This window comes from Tetrahymena thermophila (assembly GCF_000189635.1).
Source record: "Tetrahymena thermophila SB210 genomic scaffold scf_8254548, whole genome shotgun sequence".
Classification (NCBI taxonomy): Eukaryota; Ciliophora; class Oligohymenophorea; order Hymenostomatida; family Tetrahymenidae; genus Tetrahymena; species Tetrahymena thermophila.
The window spans coordinates 94,411-117,714 of record NW_002476319.1 but is presented as its reverse complement, the minus strand read 5'-3'; the positions used below and the strand labels follow the sequence as shown (position 1 = coordinate 117,714).

General features: G+C 23.1%; 5 protein-coding genes across 5 annotated transcripts; 2 read left to right on the top strand and 3 right to left on the bottom strand. All coding sequences in view use genetic code 6, as the record gives it.

Moving 5' to 3' along the window:
- Positions 1–237: 237 nt before the first annotated feature.
- Positions 238–7,130, bottom strand: TTHERM_00316189 (dicer-related RNase III protein Dcr2p, putative; the record flags this gene model as incomplete). Its single annotated transcript, XM_001470882.2, has 12 exons — positions 238–432; positions 494–884; positions 966–1,751; positions 1,801–2,938; positions 3,262–3,985; positions 4,046–4,321; positions 4,376–4,553; positions 4,610–4,744; positions 4,806–4,975; positions 5,033–5,824; positions 5,875–6,215; positions 6,359–7,130. The coding sequence occupies 12 exons, from the start codon at positions 7,128–7,130 to the stop codon at positions 238–240; spliced, it is 5,898 nt and encodes a 1,965-aa protein (XP_001470932.2).
- A 734-nt stretch (positions 7,131–7,864) lies between these two features.
- Positions 7,865–11,874, top strand: TTHERM_00316180 (DEAD/DEAH-box helicase). The gene is made up of 11 exons (XM_001021310.3): positions 7,865–8,215; positions 8,286–8,348; positions 8,430–8,557; positions 8,619–9,070; positions 9,123–9,299; positions 9,360–9,671; positions 9,730–10,221; positions 10,280–10,765; positions 10,828–11,076; positions 11,130–11,456; positions 11,518–11,874. The coding sequence occupies exons 1-11, from the start codon at positions 7,884–7,886 to the stop codon at positions 11,779–11,781; spliced, it is 3,282 nt and encodes a 1,093-aa protein (XP_001021310.2). The 5' UTR covers positions 7,865–7,883; the 3' UTR covers positions 11,782–11,874.
- A 1,338-nt stretch (positions 11,875–13,212) lies between these two features.
- Positions 13,213–17,260, bottom strand: TTHERM_00316170 (hypothetical protein; the record flags this gene model as incomplete). The annotated part of the gene is made up of 9 exons (XM_001021309.2): positions 13,213–13,362; positions 13,423–13,920; positions 13,971–14,085; positions 14,141–14,316; positions 14,539–15,969; positions 16,250–16,447; positions 16,585–16,779; positions 16,872–16,940; positions 17,006–17,260. 9 exons carry the CDS (start codon positions 17,258–17,260, stop codon positions 13,213–13,215), a joined length of 3,087 nt encoding a protein of 1,028 aa, XP_001021309.2.
- Positions 17,261–18,870: 1,610 nt separating this feature from the next.
- Positions 18,871–19,737, top strand: TTHERM_00316160 (ribosomal protein L27; the record flags this gene model as incomplete). The annotated part of the gene is made up of 4 exons (XM_001021308.2): positions 18,871–19,020; positions 19,177–19,255; positions 19,359–19,423; positions 19,564–19,737. 4 exons carry the CDS (start codon positions 18,871–18,873, stop codon positions 19,735–19,737), a joined length of 468 nt encoding a protein of 155 aa, XP_001021308.2.
- A 1,295-nt stretch (positions 19,738–21,032) lies between these two features.
- TTHERM_00316150 (hypothetical protein) lies at positions 21,033–22,849 on the bottom strand. Its single transcript, XM_001021307.3, has 4 exons — positions 22,380–22,849; positions 22,243–22,317; positions 21,969–22,151; positions 21,033–21,833 (listed from the first exon to the last, which is right to left on the bottom strand). The coding sequence occupies exons 1-4, from the start codon at positions 22,827–22,829 to the stop codon at positions 21,312–21,314; spliced, it is 1,230 nt and encodes a 409-aa protein (XP_001021307.3). The 5' UTR covers positions 22,830–22,849; the 3' UTR covers positions 21,033–21,311.
- Between the last annotated feature and the right edge of the window lie 455 nt (positions 22,850–23,304).

The window sequence follows — 23,304 nt, the reverse complement described above, 5'->3', positions numbered from 1 at the left end:
AAATAGAATATTATTTATAAATTTCTACATTCACTCTTTCACTAAAAATTATAATTATTAATAAATAATTGACTAACAAACTATTACTGACCCTTAAGTATTAATCAAAGCTTAAATGAAATGCTAATTTTAGTGAGAAAAAATAAAACCTAAAATTTACAATAAAAATGATAGATTGTGTGTTGAAAAGATAATATTTTAATTACAAAATTAATATTAAAGTTTATTTTTCTTTCATCATTTTTTCTAACGCTTTTTTTAGTTTATTTCAATATAGATTTAGTCTATAGCATCTATTTAGTCATATGCATAAACTTCGAAGGAAACTTCCTTATTATTATCTTCAGATTAAATAAAAAATCTCTTTTTGCCTTCCTTTATATCTGTCTCATCTTCTATTAGACTGACTTTGCCAAACTCTTTCTTAAGAACCTATTTCAATATTTTATTTATTCATATTAATATTAATTTTTATATAAATTATTGTTTTTACTTTCTCAATATACAATTGTAAATTTTTAAGTCTATGTTCTTAGCCAGTAAAATATTGCAATATTTCTGCAAAAAGTGTTTCCATGACAATTTTTTTGGTAATTTCATAGTCTAAATTATTATCAATAAATATCGCTCCAACTAAACTTTCAATTACGTCACCTAATGTCTTAATTAATGATTAATTATAAGTTGTATCGTACATTAAAGAAGTATCTCCCATAAACATTTCAACATTATTGAGCAATAATTCTATTTCTTCTTTATTATGTTAAATGCTTCCAATGATAAATTTATAAAATCCCTTCATTAAGTTGATTAAACAGAGGGTTTTGTTTTGTACCAATGAAGTTTTCATTTATGTCAACTCACCAGGATCAGAGTTAGGAAATCTAATTTATGAAATTGTTGATGTTAATATTTTCATTTAAAGTAAAAATATTTAGTTTGAAAGAAAAAAAATTAAAATTTACTTGTTGAATAAATACTCGACGATAATTAAATCAAGGACTGCATCTCCTAAAAATTCTAATCTTTGATTGCACAGATTATAATTTTTCAAATTTTCCCATTCATTAGAATCTTTTTAGTAAATTTTATTTTGATTTTCTTTGCTAATTTAATCAATTTTTTCAAATGTTCCTTAATTTTCTTTTTTTTAAATAGCATTATTTATTTGATGCAATTTATTTAAGTTTGTATTTTTTAAACTGGGGATTTAAATACAAAGACTTTCAATGCTTGGAAGTGTGAAGGCTTAAAATAGGAGGTTTATATTTTAAAATGTATAGCCTAAAATACTTTCTATCTCCTTCAATTGGACATAAATAGGGTTTTACAGCTAACTTTACTGCAGGCTTCTATCATAGCTATGGTTAAAAGTTAAATCTGGCTTATTGAGAACTTACAATGAGAACAAAAGATATTAGCAAAGATTTAAATCCTTTTTCTGTTAAAAAAATACACCGATTATACTTTCCAAAGTATCAGCTAAAGTTTTTCCTTTAATGTGGCGATATGTTGGTTCTAAACGCAATAAATTAGGAATGTCATTTTATTATTATTATTCTTCAATTTCTTCATTTTCTGCATCTCCATCTTCTTCATTGCCTTTCTTATTTTTATTCCTTTAGTCAGCTTTATCGTACTCATCTGGCTCCTTTTCTTTCTAGAATTAATTTTATTCATCATCGTCTACTGCTATTTCATATTTTATTCCTATGGGAGAAAGCGTTTCAATCTTAGAAGATAAAATATATCTAAAAAAAAAAATATTAAAATGAGTCATATTCTAAAAATTTATTTTACTTAAATATTTTCTTTTTTACAGCAATTTATGCCAAGTTTCTATTCTGTATAATTATAGTTCTATGAACATGGAGATGATCTTCCATGCTTTTAGGGTGTTCAAAATAGATTTGTGTACTAGATAAACATTTCAAAACTGTATCACCAAGAAATTCATATCTTTCTAGTGATGATTCCTTATTGTTAACAGCATATTCTAGAGAGGTCAAAGACTTCATTAACTCGCTAATCTACAATTCAAAGATGTTTTTCTTATATACTTAATATGATTCAAATATAGGATTATGTTTTATATATTTTTAATCAAATTTTCTAATGCTTATCTGATTGTATCCCTCCATTAGTTGGTGGTTATTGTACTTCTTACAAAATTAATTATATTTTTCACTTTTGCTCATAACATCTAAAACTCCTTAATAATTTTCTACTAAAAAGTGAGGTTATTCAATTTAATCAAGGTTATAGGAGCAACTCGTTTTATTATTATTTTTGATTCTCTAATAAGCCTTATCAAAAAATTTAGGAAGACGGATTTATTAAAAGTGATGCACTCCAAATGTGTCTCTGATTTAGTAAAGGAATGTTTTATGCAAAATATTAAGTTTCATAAGAAGACTAACATTTAAAGGAAATATAGTGAACTAGTGAGGGGAATATTTATAATCACCCTTAAAATTTTCTGTCAGGACGCCAACTCTTTTAAGATATAAGTTGGTTTAACTTCTCAAATGCTTAGTAAAAAGCTAAACCTATAATACCATATGATTCTCATTTGAAGTAAATGAGACTTCCTCCAACTCAACTTAAGCCTTTAACTATTTTATTTACTTAAAAGGATCTTTTCCCGTGGGAACCTATTAATACTCCTTTTAGATTTCTTCATAGCTTTTGCACCCATAAAATATAAAACGATTAAGATGTCTTCCAGACATGATGCTTTGTAACACCAATTTTTTTCTTGAATCTTAATAAATATTTGGATCTAGCTACTTAGTACAATCAAAAAAGTTTACACAGTCATAATAAGGTTTGACTTTATAATCAGCAAATGGATCATCTTATTTTAATTTTCTACTTTAAAACCTAGCTGCTTTCTCTTCTTCATTTAGTTTAGTCTTGTTTCTAACTTTATAAACTCCTAAAAAAAATTATTAGTCATATTTTTCCAAAAATTAAATAATTTTGATTCTTTTTTAATATCTGAAGAATATTTTAACATTAAAATAACAAAAATTGAGGAAATATTTAGTTATTTAGTTTTTAACCAATTAAAATTATTAATAAAATCAGATTACTCTTAAAAAATTAACTGCTTTCTATTAAGATTTTTAAATAAAAAAAAGATTTTTTCTCTTAAAGTTTTTTTTCTATTTGTAACGATTTATTTGTTGCAATTCAAAACTAAGTTATTATGCTATATTTTTTTTAAATTTTGTAAGAATTTTTAAAATAATTTATTACCACTCATGTAATTAATGTACTTTTCTAATATTTCAATATGATCAAAATTGATTTCATAAAGATTTGTATTGTTATTGGATGGCCTAATAACAGTGAGTAGTGCACTGAATCCTTCTGAGTTATCAAATTTATATTATAAGTTCTTGCTAGCATTTTTACCATGATCTTTAAATAATTTCCCTTTGCCATTTACAACTTCTCCTGTATATTCTGCATAGAACTCAATATCTTTATTTAGGGCAACAGAATTTAAAAATCTATTAATCAACATTAGCTTGTCATATTATTATTGACTTATCTAAATTTCTTACTAATATATCATATTCGCATAAACTTCATTTTCATGCATTTAAAGATAGTATTTAATTGTATCTTTTATAGGAATTTAAGTGCTGTGTATGATACCTAATTCAGAATCTTAGTTTTTTATAAAACCAGAAGAAGGGAGTTTCTTCCCTTAATCATTGAACTTTATCAAGTACAATTAAAATGTATAACTTTTTTATTACTAAATATCTAAAATAGATTTAAAAAAACTTTATTTAAAGCACTCTCCCATAACAGACTAAAAGTAGTACATTTTACATTTTTGTTTTACATCTACATAAGATTTACAATATTTTTATAGTATTTTAGTGAGTTTTTCATCTTTTTCGTCTTCAAATAAAGATTCTGATTTTTCACTTTATGAATTTTGTATCTTCTAAGATATGTTTCTCAGATACTTTTTTATTAAAAATAAATTAATTTAACAAAGTTTTGAAATTTTATTTGATAATAATACCTAGTCAAAAATTTTATATTATCTGTAAAGAATGATAACAGCCTAAAAGCATGCATCTTTTTTTGCATCCTCTTTTTAAGCCTAAGGATTGCTGCAAAATGTTTTTAATCCAGATTAGGAGGGAACAATTATTTAGCAAATAAAGCCAACATTTGTAATCTCAATATAATAGTAAAAAGGTCCCTTGATATTCGAATCATAGCTATAAAGAAGCTAGTTAGCATAAGTATGAAACAGATTTACAGACCAATTTGTATTTAAAATAGCCCCAGTTTCCTAATTTTTATTGAAAGTTAGCTAAAATAAAAAAAACAAAAAATTATTATTTACTTTGACAATCTTATATTTATAATTAGGTCTGATTTCAATTTCTTATTTCTCAACTTTTGGAGCTATTTCCTTAATTTATTAAATTAAATCTTTGTAAGATTCAATATCTGTTTCATAATCTTATTTTTGATATTTGTCCTTTGCCATGATTATAAACTTCGAATTTTCTTTCCTCGCTCTAAAATATTTCAATTTAAAAGTTTAAATTTTTATCTTAAAGTATTTATCTATTACCTTCCTTTAATTTGAACGAACGACTTCAAGTTAGATATTTTATTAAACGAAATAACCAAATTACAGGAAGGTATATCGAAACCTTCTTCAGTTACACTAGTTGAGAGAATTATTTACAACTCTTTTTTTCTGAATCTTTAAGAATTAATTTTATATTGATATAAATAAATATTTTCTATTTTGTAAAATAATTTACGCCTCAATGTTTTCAGATTATTTGCTGACTTCAAAATCAAGATTAACAAGAACACATCTTTAAGCAGATTTTTAGTGATCATTAATTTTTTCTTTCAAGGAGTCTATATCCTCTTCTTTGTTTATTTAACTGCTGATTAAGCTTTCCTATTTCATTTGCTACTGCCTATACTATTTATCAATTGATAAAATAAATTAAAAAAAAGAAAAGAAAATAAATAATAATACCTCTTCTTCAGCAAATTCAAAATTATCATTTTATGTGAATTCAGAGTTTTAATATTAATTTTTATTTAAATTTTTCTTCTTTCGATCCTAGAAGTTTGATTAGCCTGTTAAGCAAACAATTTTTTTATATCTAAAAATAATTTCATCTTCATCTTTATCTCTATCTTCATCATCCATCCAAATTTAAAGAAGCTTCTGCAAGTATTTAATGATAATTTTTTCTTCAACAAAAACTAAAATCATCGATTAATTATCCTTAATGTATTTTTACACTTTAGTTATTTTCTCATGTTAGTGAAATTCTTATTCGTAGTATTTATTTTTGACTTTATAGCACTCAAATTCTTCTTTATCATGTATCATTGTTTATTTTAATTTATTATACAAAAACATGAATTTTTTAGAAATATTTTTTTCACTTTTATCTACTGATTCTATAAATTTTTCTGTTTAAGCTTTGAATAGTTTTTTTAATTCCTACATTTCTTCATTATTGTGCTAAAATTGGCCAAGTTTTTATAGTTCATCATTAACATCTTTCAAAAATAAACTGACAGAATATTTTCCTAACTGAGCATCAACTTGCATGCTATATAAGCAGATAATTTTTTCTATATCTAGCAATATCTACTTATTCATTGGACTTAAATTGCTAAAATATGAGTTCTTAAATTATTAAAATTTAATATAGAAATTTAAAATCTCAGTGTATCTCATTTCCTCATTCTGTTTATCTTCTATGTCAGAAATCCACTTCTCTCCAATAATTTATTCTTATAAGAACTAATTTGCCTTTATTTACAAATTTTATATTAAATTAAATATATTTTTTATAAAATTACTCTTTCTTAAATATTCTTTTCTTCACCATATTCTTCAACACAAATTGTAGCTTCTTTGATATATTTTTTAGATTCCTCGATATTATACTTTACAAAATTTGCATCTAAATTTGTGCAGAGTTCTGAGATTTTTTTCTTCATGATATTTGAATCAGATTTTACTTCTATATCCAAAACTGGAGAGGCAGTTAATCCATAAATCTTTGGCAATTAAACCTATTCGTTACGTCTTTTGTGAAAGTGATAGAACTCATATTATATTAAGCAATAAGGATGATCTTATCTCGTATGGTGACATTCATCATAAATAATAACCTCAATATCTTCAATGCGAATGTATCCTAATTAATAACAATAATTTAAGAAAAGTTATTTTCTTTGATCAAATACTTAAAAATTCTAATAATTAATATGAAATATATCTTTTTATTCTAAATTAAGATATATAAAAGATATATCTACTAATGACTAATTAATTAATTACCTCTACGTAAACCATTTAACAATACCTAACCAATCATAACGAATATTTCATAATTTTCAAGTAAGTAGTCCCATTTTTATTTAGTAAAAGTTTCTATTTATAAATTATCCTTTTGCTTATAACTACCATGACACTTCACAATATGATTTTCTTTTTCAAATATTCTTCTGTAATTAATGCCTTCTTAAAATTTTAATATCTAGCTGATTTCTTTATCGTTTTCCATCATCTCTGAAATTCTTTGTAAATTATTCTTTATTTCTGCGTACTATTGTTTTACAAGCTATACAGTGTTGGCTAAAAAAATAATTTTCTTTTTTTATGGAGCCTTTTTTTGTTTTTAGAAAAAGTAATTTATAAGCATTGTGGCAATCATAGTCTTTCCAGCACCTGTTTCAAGATAAATGATACTATTTTTGCTATAAGAATTTTTAAACAACTCCTTTTAATAGTTTCTAATTTCGTAAATCGTATTTTTGCCTTGTTCATTTATTTTAGGAGATACCTAATCTTTAAAAATTTCTTCATCATCTTCATCGCTTGACTCATCGTTTATTTTGAAAGCATAACTATTTGGTATTCCATTAAATCCATATTATTTCTTGATAACAGGAAGTTGTTTTTCTTCAAATTCTTCATCTTAGTCACTACTGCTTGAGTCACTCTTTAAGAAGTTTTCTGTATTTTTAGCAAAAATAACAGAATCTTATTGACTGTTTTTCAAGCTTTATTCTTCGTGCTTTTTGGCTAATGCTTTTTTTAGGTTTTTCATTTCAAAGATTATTGTTTTTTGATCTGAAATTAACACAATATATTAATTACTTCAATTAATAGATACTATTTAATTTTTTAATATCATAATAAAGTAAAATTTACTTTTTTATGAGATAAATTTTACAAAACTATGAATATTTTAAATAAAAGACTTTTAATAAAAATATTTTATTTTATTTTCTAGGAAATAGTGTATGGAAATCTCTTCTTTAATGTAATTAAAGATATCATTAGCAATTTTAAGCTTCTCATTTTATTTTATCAATTTTAAAGTAGGTATCATATGTTTGAAAAAAATACATATAATGTTTTTGAATTCTATTATTTATTTTAATAAATTTATATAAAATAAAATAAATTATTAAAAGAATCTCCCAAATTTAGTAAAATTAAATATGATAATTATTAATAAAATATTGATAAAGATATCACTAAAGTTAAGTTTATTAAACATTATATTTAATCAAAGTTTAGTGAGTCATTTTATGTATTTAAAATATATTTATTTCTTTTAGATAATTGATTATTAATATTAATAAATTTTTTTTATTTGCTTTATGATTTTGAGTTAAATGGCTACCAAATTTTCTTATAAATTAATTGGTTTGGTAAATCATTTAATTAATTACTCATCAATTTATATTTTAAAAATAGATTTTATTAATATTTTTATTTTTATAATAAATTTACTTATTAATTATAAATACAAATTTTAAATTTTTTTTTGAAATGCAAAATATCATCGTTATAAATGCTTATTGTGTACTAAGAATTAATTAGAAATATGAATAGATTTGTTTAGTAGCAGTAAATAGATAGATAAAGAATAAAATTAAATTTGTATAGATTAGCTATTAGAAATATTCCGCTAAATTATATTATATTAAAAGATATATAAACTACATATCGAATAAAAAACATGGGCGATATAGATGAGCTCTTTGGAGCCTTCGAAGAAGAAGTAACTGAATAGTCAGTTTAAGTAGATTTGAATGCCAAAAGAAAGTTAGTTGAATCTTAGGAAAATGGCAATTCAGAAGAATAGTATGAAGAAATCTCTAAAAAACAAAAGAAAGATACTGAGTAGACATTTATCAATAGATAGAATATATAAAAAAAACATAAAAATTGAACTATTTTTATAATTTATTAGTGAAAATATTGATGAAAAGATTTATCCAGATACATTTGTTGAAGAAGTAGATCCAAATTTAGAGTAATTAACTTAATTTAATCATAAGTTTCATTTTTTTGTATGTACCAACATTCATTTTATAATCTCAAACATATAAAATAGCGCAGATGAAGCAAATGACGAAAAACAAAAAATGTACAATGTTGAACATTTTGAGATAAAAAATGACAAGGGAAAGATTGAAAATTGCTGGCACGAAGTGTTTTATCCAGAAGGATATGAGTTTAAGCGTAATCATTTAAAAATATAATAAGATTAAGTAGATATAATTATTCCATTTCAAAAAATTAGCCAAACCAAAGAGGCCAGCTGCCAAAGAGTATCCTTTTAAGTTGGATCATTTCTAGAGAAAGGCAGTAAATTGCATAGAGTGTAATGAATCAGTTTTAGTAGCAGCCCACACTTCAGCAGGTAAAACCGCTGTTGCTGAATATGCTATTGCCCAATCTCTTAGAGACAAACAAAAAGTCATTTATACATCTCCCATTAAGGCATTATCAAATTAAAAGTACAGAGAATTATAAAAGGAATTTAAAGATGTAGGTTTAGTCACTGGTGATGTTAGTATTAATTAAACTGCTAGTTGCTTAGTTATGACTACTGAAATTCTTAGATCTATGCTTTATAGAGGTTCTGAAATCACAAGAGAAGTTGCTTGGGTTATTTTCGATGAAGTGCATTATATGAGAGATAAGGAAAGAGGTGTTGTTTGGGAAGAAACAATGATTCTTTTAAATTAAAATGTAATTTATTTTTAAAGTTTTCTCATCCAATAATTTAAAAACTTATTTATAGGTTAGATATGTTTTCCTTTCTGCTACTATTCCAAATGCAGCTGAATTTGCAGAGTGGATTTGCCGTATCAAGAAGTAGCCTTGTCATGTAGTTTACACTGATTACAGACCTGTTCCTCTCTAGCATTTTATTTTCCCTACTGGAGGTGAAGGTATTTACTTGATAGTAGATCATAAGGTAAAATTAGAAGATTTCAATTAACTTTTGAGCTGAGAGACTAATCAAACATTTTAAAAGGGCACATTTAGAGAAGACAATTTTTAGAAGGCATTAAGTGTAATGGGAGATAATATAGATTTAACAAATACAGATAAGAAAAAGAGAAAGAAACCCACAGAAGGAGCTGAATTAAATAAAATATTGAAGTTAATATCTACAAAGAATCTTGAACCTGCTATTGTTTTCTCTTTCTCTAAGAGAGATGTTGAAAGTTACGCTAAAGCAATGAATAATATGGATCTTACCACTTAAGATGAAAAAGAAAAAATTGATAGCGTTTTTTAGAGTGCTATTTCATAGCTTGCAGAAGAAGATTAAAAGTTACCTTAAGTAAATAAATAAAAGATTTGATCTTTTTGTTTATTAAAATATTTTTATAAATATTCAGATTACTTAGATTCTTCCCATTTTGAAAAGAGGTATTGGTATGCATCATGGTGGTTTGTTGCCTATCGTAAAAGAAATTATTGAAATTTTGTTCTAGTAGGGTTGGTTGAAGATTTTATTCTCAACTGAAACATTTTCTATGGGTCTTAATATGCCTGCTCGTACTGTCGTCTTTACTTCAGTTCGTAAGTTCGATGGTGAAGATTTTAGATGGATATAAGGTGGTGAATATATTTAAATGTCAGGTAGAGCTGGTAGAAGAGGCAAAGATGACAAAGGTTTTACTATTTTGATGGTTGATTAGAAGATGGAACCCGAAGTTGCTAAGGGTATGCTTAAGGGTTAAGCTGATCCTTTGAATTCTTCTTTCCATTTGTGTTATAATATGCTTATAAATTCTATGCGTTTAGAAGATAACGATCCTGAGTATATTATCAGACGTTCCTTACATTAATTCTAGAATGACAAACAATTACCATAAATGAAAGAAAAGGTAAACATTTTTAATACTATTTTCGTAACTAAGTTAACTTAATGTTTAATTAATGTAGTACAATGAATTAGTTTAAAAGAAAGAAAGCCTTAGCATTTAAAATGAAAGCTAAATTGCTGAAATTTGCAAATTCAGAGAATAAATTAAGATTTATGAAGAAAAGGAAAGAAGAATTGTTATATAAGAAAAGTATGTTTTGCCATATCTTCACATAGGAAGACTTATTAGAGTTCAATATAAAAACTAAGATTGGGGTTGGGGAATTTCAATCAACTTCCATTAAAAGAAAGTATAGTAAAAAAAGAAGAAGAAATCTAATGAAGATGAGCCTGAAGATATTATCATTGTAGACATCATGTGTCATATAAAACCCAGACAAAACAATGAAGAACCTAAACCTGCCTTAATTACTGAAGAAGGTGAACTTGAGGTTATCCCTATGAATCTCTCCACAATTACCGAAATTAGTAGCATAAAGCTAGACTTGCCAAGCAGATTAGACACACTTGAAAATAAGCTACTCATTAAAGAAACCTTGAAGGAGGTACTTTTTTTAACAAAATTTCAACAAAAAAAAATATTTATTTTAAAAACTAATAAATAAAGATTAGAAAGTAATTCCCTGAAGTTCCAAAAATTCACCCAATCAAGGATATGAAAATCTTGAATGATGAGTTAATTAGAGTTTTAGATAAGAAAGAAAAGCTTAAAGAATCTATGGAAAAGGAGATGTAAAAATCAGAAATTCCAAATTTGTAATAGTAAATTGAATAATACGAGTAAAAATAAAAACTCCACATCTCTATCTTAAGACTCAAAGAAGAAATAGAAAAGAGCTAGAAAATGGTTTTACAAGTATAATCATTAATTTATTTTATATGTTTAGTGAATTAAATTTAATATTTTAGGATGATTTAGCTTGTATGAAGAGAGTTATGAGAAGATTGGGATTCATAAGTAAAGATTAAATTGTCCAATTACCTGGTAAAGTCGCTTGTGAAGTTTCTGCATGTGATGAAATATTAGCCACTTAGTTATTACTCTCAAATTTCTTTAATGAAATGAGTCCAAACCATATTGCTGCCCTCCTTTCATGCCTTGTCCACGATGAAAATAACTCATAAGAAAACCAATAAATTCAAGATTAAGATTTGGCTTTATATTTTGAGAAGGTAGTAGAAATAGCTAAAGGTATATACACTGTTATGTAAGAATCAAAGATGTAAATTGAAGAAGTAAAAACTATTTTTTTAATTAACAATATTTATCTTAATAATTTTTTAACTAATTAAACAGAAAGATTATCTTGGAACCTTAAAGCCCTAATTGATGGAAGTTGTTTACAAGTGGTGCTAGGGAAGCTCCTTTGCTGATATCTGTAAATTAACTAATTGCTATGAAGGATCAATTATTAGATGTATGAGAAGACTTGATGAATTGTTAAAATAGATGGAAAGTGCTTGCAAAGTTATGGGTAATGAAATTCTTGGAGAGAAATTTAAAGAAGCCTCTAAGAATCTCAAAAGAGGCATTATTTTTGCTGCTTCTTTATATGTTTGATAAATAAAAATATTTTAAAATAATTAACAAAATAATGTTTATATTTATTTATATAAGTATTTTCATTAAAAATTATTACTAAGTTATAATCTCAAAATTATCTTTCAACAAAATTCATAATATAAATCTTAATAATTTTTTTAGAAAGATGAAAAAATATATTGTCAGTGTAGTAATTTTTTTCCACACAATCAGAACATAATTTAATCCCAAAAAATATTTGATTATTCATTCTATATGGGATCAAGTTTTTTTGAGTTTTAAAAATTTACAAAATTATTAAGATATATTAAGATAAATTCAAACTCAAAAAAAATTTTAATGTTTTGTGGTTTGTACCTGTTTTGGCAGAGATAAAAAAAAAGTTTAATAAATTATTTTAAATTTTTGATTAAGTTTTAAAAATCTGTTTCAATTTTTATTTTTAAGTTTCAAGAGAAAAACATAGACATAATCATACATTTCAGAATATTAAATAAAATAAATTAAGAATATTTAATTGAATCAAAAGACATTTTAAATTAATTTTACACAAATTGCATTTAAATTTGTTAACTTATTAATAGCAACAAGCATAATTAAAATACGAGCTTGACTATATTCTCCATCAAATTATAAATGTTTTACGATGCCTGATTTATGATGTGATTTTAAAATCAAAATATTTATTTAGTAAAAATTTTTGTTTTTTCAAAATTAGTAATTAGAGATTAAATACTATAGATACATTCTGATTAATTATAATCCATTTAATTAAAATATAAAAACTCACTTTAAAAATTAATACCAAATAATCATAAAAAATTAATTGTTGAGTTGATTTTAATTATGAAGGAACTAAATTATTATTAAATTTATTGATTTAGTAAAATCTGACTAACTTTTTATAAAATTTCTACACTTTTAAATTTGAGCAATATACATATATTTATTATTTTATTCAATAGCTAATAAATATAAAAGGAAATATTTTTTTATTAATAAAAATTGTATTTTATGCATGAAATGTGATAGTATAAAATACGGCATTGATGAATTAAGAATATTTTTTAAAATAAAATTTAAAAATTGTTAATTATTATTTCGCCTGCTATACAGTTAAACAAATTAGATTTTTACATAAAAATATCATAATAGAGATTAACAATAAAAAAAATAAACAATCATATAAATAAATAGATAGATATCCTATCATTATAAATTAGAAAACATTTTACATGTATAAAATGAATTTTAGATTGTTTAGAAATCTTGAAAGTTTTTTATAATAAATTTATTTTTGCCACAAATAGTGGGAATAATTATTTGCTTAATTGTTAAAGATTGAGATTAAATATCTAAGATATTAAATTGAAATAAGATTGTTGTTTTTATTTATTATTTTAAGCAGTTAACTTCATTGATTAAATTATCTATTTCGTATCAATGTTTTCAAATAGGATTGATCTTGTTTTATACTTGGTTAATAACATTTTCTATTGCTATCTTCTCGTCAAAATCCATCTAGCTAACAAATTTTTAAAATGCTCCTTTTGTGTTCTCATTTGTATACATTGTTTAGAAAAATTCAATTAATAAATCCTTTTTGTTTAAAAAAAATAAATTACAAAAACTATAAATTATCTTAATTCGAATGAATACTTTTGTAGTAGTTAACAATTTATTTTCTCCGATTTAGCATATATCATCTATTAGACATTACTAAAGTTCTTAATGAGATTATAAGTTTTCAGATTCTTAATGATTTTCATACTGATCAGGAGACATTTCAATTTCCAAAGCTCTGGAGAGGAAACAGAAAAACTAGAATCCAGACTCTAATTCTTAATTTCCAAATTTAAATTATTGAAGTAAATTTTCTTCGATAATAAGCAATTTTGCAAGAGGTAAATATATAGAATTTTTTATTAAATCTTTATTGATGTACCAATAATTTTCATTCAATTTACAAAAAAAGATTTCTAAACCAGATTGATTATCTGCAGTCCTAAAGTTTATTAAAAATTGAAGAGTTTCTTTAGGATTTTTTTCTATCAGACGAGTAAAAAAGACTAGAAAAGTAATAATTATAAAGTAAGACTTGCATTGTGACAGTTGAACTAAAATACTTTCAGTAATTTCTCTATTTATTTCTAATAACTAAATAAAATTTATTAGTATTAATATATTTTTAGATTATTTTTTGTTACTTTATCATATGAAACAATTATAAGATTAGGTAAAAACTAGGAAAAGGCTTCTTAGTAAATAGTAAGATTCTAAACCAACTTTAAAAGAAGCATTTGCAAATCTTATTTATTTTCACTATTAAAATTGTTTAAAATTAATTTTTTATTAGTTAACTAATTTAAAAATTTACATTAAACTTTGTGGTTAAGATATTATAATTTGCTTTAGACATAAAGTAGCTTCTTATTGCAAAGTAAAATCATCGTTTATATATAATAACTTAAGTAAAACATTTTAACAGTCTTTAAATATAATTTCGTTTGTAGTTTTAAACTAAATGAGAACTTTAAGAATCTAAATTCTATTCTAATTATTTATCAAAAATTAAAAATTAATTTAATATTTAATTAAATTATTAATATTAATAAATACTGCAAATGTTACTTAAATTTATTTTAAATAATTTTATTTTTTCTTTAATTTAATATTTAAGCTGAATAAGAAAAAAAATTATTCCAATCTTAAATTAATATTCAAAATGAGATTTTGCAGTTTATTTTTTAATAATAGAAATTAAGAGTTATTTACTTAGATCACATTGATATCTTATTATTTTATTTTTGTCATGTCATTATGAGATTTAATGAAGTTATCTAGTGTTTAAAAGCAGTTCAAAATTTGTTACTCAAATTCACGGAATAAAATGGAGTAGCTAACAGGATATTTAGCTAAAACATGAATAAAATCTATAACTTTTTTTTATATATCTGCTTTTCCTTCAAAGTGATTAATTAGTTTCATAATTATTTACATTCCATTCTCAGTGAACATATTTGATACTTATGATAGGTTTGAAAAAATAGGAACTAAGCTGTTCAATATATGAGGCAAAATATCTTCAGATGATTCTTAAATAACTTATAAAATACTTTTTACTATCTACATGCAGTTATTGCTATCGAAAATTTAAAAATTATTTATTTCCTATTTAAGATGTTAGCAAGACGAAGCTAAGCAAGCTAATGCTATGATTTTTAATGCTTGGCTACTTTCATTAGAAAAGGTGTATATCAAAGATTTCATTACAATATCAACATATTCAGTGCACTAACAAATTATATTTGCAAATTAGCTGAAGCATTAATAATAGCGGCACATCAAAAATTAGTTTTAGACATTTTCTAAGTATTTGGTAGAAAATTCTTATATTAAGTTTTTAATAAATTAGAATGTGTATCCAGTATTCTAGTGATAAAAGCTAGTTATTTACTTTTAAAAGCTTCCCAGTAAGAAAAGGGAAATTTCTTTTCCTTTCCACTCAGGTAATTCCTTTTGTTTATGTAAGCTGCTGAAAATAATGAATTCATTGTACAAGTTAGCATCACAGTTATCTACCAGTTACTATAATTGAATTAAGTTATTTTAGGTTTACAATTCTTGATAAATAATTTATAGAGGTTATTCAGATCTATTACAAAACATAGACTCAGATATTTAGATGATGGAAGTTATTACTATTTATTTTAATGCATCATTATCTAATAATTTTTCTATGCATTTTATTGTTTTGATTCTAATATTATTAACTTCATCTTCATTATCACGTTCTGATGCAGCAAATAAATTTGGATCATCAGCAATTAAATTTTCCTATTGCTTTCCCACAAATATTAAATTAGAGATTATGTTTATAAATGGAAAAGCTAATATTGTATAGATGTTTTCAGCATATGTATAATTCATGATAACATCGACAAAGTTAATGCACTCATTAACAAACAATTAAATATCATTGTCGTATTCTATGTCAATTTCATGAGAAAGATATTTTTCAAAAAGTTCTTCAATTTAATTTTTTTCTTAATCTGTAACGAAAAAACTAACTGAGGGAGTTTGACGTAAATTAAATTCATAGTTAATTTCGATAATCTTTTTTAAGTATTTCAGCAAGTAAATAATTTTCTATTAAAAGGTATTTTCTGTGTAGTTAGGGAATTCCTTAAAAAGAGAATTGAATATCTAATGTAATAAAAAAAAATATTTATTTTTGTTTTGATTAAAGTTAATAAATTTAGAAGTTATTTTATTAGATTGATTGATTTATTTATTTCTTATTTTTAGAAAGAATCCTTTCTTTTTATTTAAAATTAATAAATTTTTACGCGAAAAATTTGTTTGAATTTGCAAATCTATGTATTTATTTTTGGTTTTTATTGTTTTATCGATTGGATATGAATTCTATTTAAATATAATTGGTCACTTTTGCTTTAATTTTAAAGTTATAAATCAATCCAAATACCTTTAAGACCATTAGTTAATTAGGATAAAATTTTCTTTCGTCTGCGTGAAGTATTTGAATGAAGAAGTTGATATACTCGCAATATGTTTTATCAAGGCATTCTCTCATCAAATCATCATCGACATCTTCAGCAAATGAAAAAGTTTATATCGCTAGATAATATAAAATAAGGCATTTTTGGCGAGTGATTATACATTCCTTTTTGTTAATTTAAATAATGTTTAATAAGGAAAGATAAAACAAAGCTATTTATAAGTATAGCTCTACAGTAAATCATGAGTGATTGTTTTAATTAAATATTTTGTATATTATTTAATAATTCTTAATAAGTATACTGATCGAAGAAGAATAGCAAGCAAATGCTCAAAGAGGATGGGAACAATCTAATTGATTCTGTTATCAACTTTTGAAAATATTAAACAGTAGAAGTCAAGAGTTTTTTCGCTTAAAGTTAATTGAATTAGCAGCTTTAAAGGCTCTTTCCAGTCTTATATTCCATCTTTGATAATGAAAGAGCAAATCAAATCTCCCTATTAATTAAGTATATCATTATTTTCATGATTTATAAGCATTGACATTAAATAATAACTTTGATTTAATAAAAATTGTATTTAATTCTTACTAAGTTTTGTTAAATTGTGGCATCATCTATTGATTTTTAAACTCCTGCTAAGCATTCTTGTCTGATGGCCTAAATTTTTAAAAATAAATAACCTTCATTTAAATTATTGTTAAATTTATTATTTGAAATTGTACATTTTTTTCCTAAGCGATTAAATTATTGCTATCCCAATTATGATAAAGAATATTTTTGATTATCGATGAGATATAGTTTCTTGTTTTAATGTCTATGCTTAAATCAGAAATCAGAAAGATTGACTATGTACAAAAATTAGACACTTGCCCAATTATCTTTTCTAAATATTCCTATCCATTTGCTAGTAAGTTGCTATTTTCGATGATATTTTTGTAAATTTCTAACACTTCTTGGCTGTTCATAATCCTTCTCATTTGCTATTTTTATTTTGAACTCTGTCTTCTATCTCTATAAGCACAAATCTTTAAATCTATAATTTTTTGGTATTGAATTTTAATTGAGTAATATCTTTAAATTTTGCAAATATTTCTTTGATTTGTGAAATTCTTTCTACTTTCACTAAGTATCAAATACTATGAGCTCTTTATTTTATCTAATTAACTTTTTTAGCTATATTCTTTAATTATGCCAAAAATTTTCTCTAACTATCTATCTTTATCTAAGACTTTAGCTCATAGTTTCGATTATTTTTTCTTTTAAAAATTTAAAACATTTTACTATCTTAAATAAATTAAACTTTCTCAAATGTATTAAAAAAATAAACGATTTAATAATAACAAATAAGTAGCCTTGGTAAAAAAATAAGTTCTAATATTTAATATTGCCAGCTAAAGACAGAAATTAAATGTCAAGAATTTGGTATTTTTAAGAAATTAGAGCTAAAAAAATATAAATTATATCTTATATCTCACTCAAAAATATAGTATGTAAAATTATTATATTTTAGCTTCATGTAATTCTAAAAAGAAGCTATTTTTTAATGATGAAATAATTAATAATTTTAGTGGTTCCACCTCAATAAATTCAAAATCCAGATAATAAAATTTTATTTTTTGTTGTCAAGAAAATTAAGTTTAAAAGTTTGAATAGACAAAAAAAAGAAGATTCAAAACAAAAAATTTAGCTTTTTATGTAAAAAATTATAAAATTTATCATTAAAAAAATATTTTTAAAATTAATTAAAGAGAGAATCAGTTTAAATACAAGCTCTTATGATTAAATTTTTTGTTTATTAATTATCAGATTAAATCAATTAAAAATAAACCCTCGAAATTACATGAAAGAAAATTATTATAAATTATAGAAGATTAATTTCTTATATAAAATGAATGAATAATTGTATTCCATATAAGTTACTCCATTTTATTTGATTATTATAAAATTAAATCTATAAATTTTTTAGTTTTGAGATTTTTTAAGAAATAAATACTTCTTATTTATAATTTTATTTATAGAACAATTAATTTCATTAACAATAATTTTGATTTTAGATTTAATATTTTTATGTGTAAAATAGCATTTAGAATTTGTAATATAAAGAATTTAATTATTTTCAACCATTTTAAAATATAAAAAGTGTTGATTAAACAATAATAAAGGCTATGTAGTTTAAGCATATTATATAGGTTTCATTTAAAATTTAAAGAACTAAAATAAAAATTATTTGAGTATCTTTGTGGCTATTTTACTAGATTTTTTGAAATAGCTGTTGATTGTTTTTATTAATCCAAACTACTAAAGTTTTTGTTTAAATTCTATTTATTTATCAAGTAGTATTTCTAAAATAAAAAAAAATATTTATCATTATTAAAGAGAAAAAAAAATTTTTTGAAATAGTTTAAATTAGTTTTTAAGTATAAAGAATAAAGAAAGAAGTGAATGAATTAATTAATTAAGGCCTAAATATATACAATTTAATTAATTCACATTATATTTTTAATGTTTCATTGATTAATAATATTCACTAGAAACTGGATAAACAAATTTATTAAATAAAGGTAAACAAGAAGAAAAAAGAAAGAAAATGGAAAATATCTTTATGCAATTTGCTAGAAAGCAAGGTCAAAATTCTTTCAGAAAAAGATTAGGTGTTTACAGCTATCGTATGAAGCATAGCCAATATCATAAAAAACCTGGTTTGATCGATTTGCGTACAAAGGAAGAATTAAAAAAGGTAAAATCAATTTAAAAATCATGAATATATGCAAAAATTTAGAATGTTCAATTAATACAACCATTTTTGGATAAGCTTGGTTAAAAAAGTTTTTTAAGCATAATTAAATTATCATGTGAATGGGAAAGAGCTTTAATTATTCTTTTAATATTAAAGTAAGGAGTTTAAGGAAGATATAAAATCTATCGCATGGAAAGAGATTCTGACAGATTATTCGGTCAATTCTCAGCTAGAAGTATTGATTTTTACATCTCCTTCTATTTAAAAATTTATGTTTTTTGAAATCTATTCAATAACAAATATAAAATGGTATGTAAAATGTTTTTAAAACTAATTAGGTAAGTTCTTGTTTGATAGTTAAAGAGTTCCTTTCTTAGATATTCCTGATTTAACTGATTTCGATGTAAAATATAAACATTTAAAGTTTAACTAAATTATTTTAGATCTTAGTAAAGAAGAAGTAGATAGATATATTTGCTTTTTCTTAAATTTTTGAATTAATGTATAGAATAAATTTTATAATAATTTTTAAAAATATTTAAGCTTAAGCCATATGTCTCAGTACACACACCTAGAATAGAAAAGGAAGATATTATTAAAATTATTAAATTAAATGACTTTACAAATCCTGTAAATTTTAACAGATACACATAAATTGATAGTCTTGAAGCTCCTAAAAAAGTTGAAAAAAAAGCTGAAAGCAGTGCTTAAAACTGATTTTAAAAATATTTAAACATAAAATAACCTAATAAATAGAATTATTATTATTTGTAAACGATCTATTTTAAATTTGCTTTAAGTAATAGGCACTAGCAATTTTTAACATATATAAATTATCGAAAATTCAACTAATATCAGATTAATTATTAATAATTCAAATATAACCTTGAAAACAGATATACAAGTTAAATCAAATACTAAATTACTTTAGATTTAGGATTAAATTCTATTTAGTTTCTTATATATTTTTTAATAATAATTTATGTCAAAAATAAATAAAATCAATCATTTGAATTATTTTTTTAAAATGCATTTTGTTCTAAATAATTTGCACTCCACTCATACAATTAAAATTTTTTCATTTTTCTAAATTTAATCTAAATTATTAAATAAAAATGAAATAAGAATTTTTATTCCAAAATAAATATTTGAAATTAGCATTTGAATAAGAATTTTTATTCCAAATTAAACATTAGAAATTAAAATTAAAACAAAAATTTTTATTTTAAAAGTAAAATCGTAAAATTTTTAAGTTAAAATCTGGGGTAAAGTTTTTAAATTTTACTTAAAAATGTATTAATGTTTATATGAGAAACTCACTATTTTTAATTTATTTGAGTTTATCAGAATTTAAAATTCATTAAGATAAATATTTTTAAATATAATATCATATAAATAATTATCTTATCACCTTTAAGTAATGATAGCCAATATTTTAAATTGAAAATAGCTTTATGTCAATAAGAAATAAAATTAGTCAAGCAAAATAAATATTTTTAAAATTAAAGTATAACCATTGTAGAATTTAGGATTATGGGAGGATTTTTACTTAAAATAAACTTGTGCCCATTCCTTAGTACTCAAAATTTATCTGAGCATACCTCAATATAGATTCCAATATTTGAGTTATTAAAATCAAGTAAACTTATATATTTTATATTTTAGTCTCTAATCAAAAATGACACAGGTATGCAGACATTTACCATCAAAGTCAGGCTATGAATCGTAAAGAATTATTTTCTAAAATTTATAACTTGACAATTTCGACCAAATTCTACACTTATCATATTCCTTGTTTGTTAATCATCAAATATATACAAAAATAAAAATAGTAATAATTCAGACACTTATAATTAATAATATTATGAATTTAATGTTTCTTTTATACTTTTTAGATAAAAATGTTTTTATTTTTAAATAATTTAATTAATAGATTATAAAAGCAAAATATTAGAAAATTTAGCAAATTAAATTTTAAGTAAAATTTTACAATACAGAGAAAAGAAAAATTTTATTTTATATTAGATGTATGATAAAAATTTTTTAAAAATATAATGCAATTTATAATAAGAAACATGTATTTATGTAAGTATAATTAGATATAGACTAAAATTAAGTAATTTGATTGTAAATAGAGTTTAAAATTTTAATTATTTTATTAAAATTGTAAATGATTTATTAAATGTTAGTTAGTATAAATTCGTTCATTTTTTATTTATCATAAAAGAAGAAATATATTTTTAGTTTGAGTTATAACTTTTGACTATTATTTTCTCTATATTTCATATTTCTCACATTGTTTCATCTTCATTTCTTTCAAGCATAGAATTAGTATATCTTCTTGCGTACAACCAATTGCAGAAGTGCTAAGTAATTTTAATTATAGTACTTTCTAAACTTTATGGGTTGATAATTTTATAGTCTTAGATTTAATGTGAATACTTTTCAAGATAAGTGGGGAGAATTTCAGTTATAAACTCGTTTGATATTTCAAGGACATTTTAGGCACTATTTTTCTCACAGAATTCTTAGTCTTGGTCAGCTAAGTTAGAGTTTATGCCTAATTCTTGTAATATTTTCCATCCTTTTTCATTCAATGCTTTTCTGAATAGACAACAATAAAATATAATTTCCTTCAAGGCATAACCCTTTAAATGCTTTCCAACTGAATAAATAAATAATCCAAAAACTAAATTGCACTTTGTTTTAACTATTCCATCAGTAGATTCAGGTTCATCAATATAACCCTCGCAGTTAAAAACTTCCTCAAGATGGTTTTGAATAACTTAGTAATCACTTGCGTTTTCAAAAATCTATTTTTAATACAATGATTATTAATTTATTTTGTTTTAAATGTCTACTAAAACGAATTATTTATCACTAAAAATGCATTAAGTTATGAAATATCAAACTATTATAAAGCTTTTAGACTAAATTTAATTTCATACATCTGTAGGGAAGGAGTCCTTGAGATCTTGCAATGAGTTTGAAGAATTTTCGTTTAGGATGATGCTTGTATCTTAATTTAATTAGTTAAAGAGACAAAGGACTAATTCTTCAACTACATTTAAGGCATCGTTAGAATCACTTGACATATTATCAGTTTCATGCTCATATGTATCGTTTCCTTCCTATTATTTTAATTATAATATATGTCACTTATATTCTAAGAATGTCGCTGGCTAAACTCCTATTTAAAGAAATCTGCAATCATAAAATTACAATTTATTAATTTGTGGTTGTGGGTCTACCTCTTTATCCTCTGCTTTTCTCGGGCTTTTTAGTATCTGATGGAGCCTATTATTAAATAAATTTAATTTTACTAAAAAATATTATAATAAAAAAAGATAAAATTTTACCTTGCCATCATGTTTCTACTTAACATGAGTGTACAAAGCTGGGTATGAAAGATAACTTTTACCACAGCCGCAAATGTAATTCCTATTATTAGGGTCGGTGCGGGTACGACGACCTTTCTTGTCAGCCTAATGATTCAAAGAGTTAGCTTGCTACTGCATTTGCATTTGATTTTGCTAAAACATCTATTAATTTGGAGGCATTCCCATGCCCATTCCTATATTTCCATTCATATTGTTATAGTTCATTTATTTACTTTAATTTAATCCTTGATGTTTGTTTGTTTATTTATTTATTTGTTTAGTCACACTTTTTAATCTAGATTTTTTTCTGATTTATAATATTTCTTTACCTAAAATATTAAATATTGCTTCTTTTTCTTTCGTATTTTTTTTTTGTAATTACAATTTTACAGACTCTAAATTTTTAATGTGCTATTTATAATTTTTCATTAAATTCAGCTAGCTATTCACAGTCAGATATTGACTGTGAATCGGTTTAAAGGATTCTAAATAATATCCTATTTTTATTCCTCATCAAAATAAACATAGATTAATTTTTCAAAAAGGATTATCTATCTATCGTTCATTTGTTATAAAATTAGAAATAAAGCAAATCTAAATTTTTTGATTAGGTAAAAAAAGATGGATTTTTGATGAAAGCAATAAAAACTAATTAATTATTGATTAGAAAACACAAATTATAAAAAATAATTCACAAAAAAATAAATGATAAACCTCAAATTAAATGTATAATTCTTTTATTTTCTCCAAAATTAATCCCTTTTAATAAAATAGGTTTTTTGTCAAAAATCTAATTTGAACAATCCTGATTATAATTTATTTTTTTTTAATTGGTTACTTTTTGAAATTTTTCTTTATTAAATGTTCTTTAAGCATAAATAGATGCTATCCTAAAGCTTTTCTA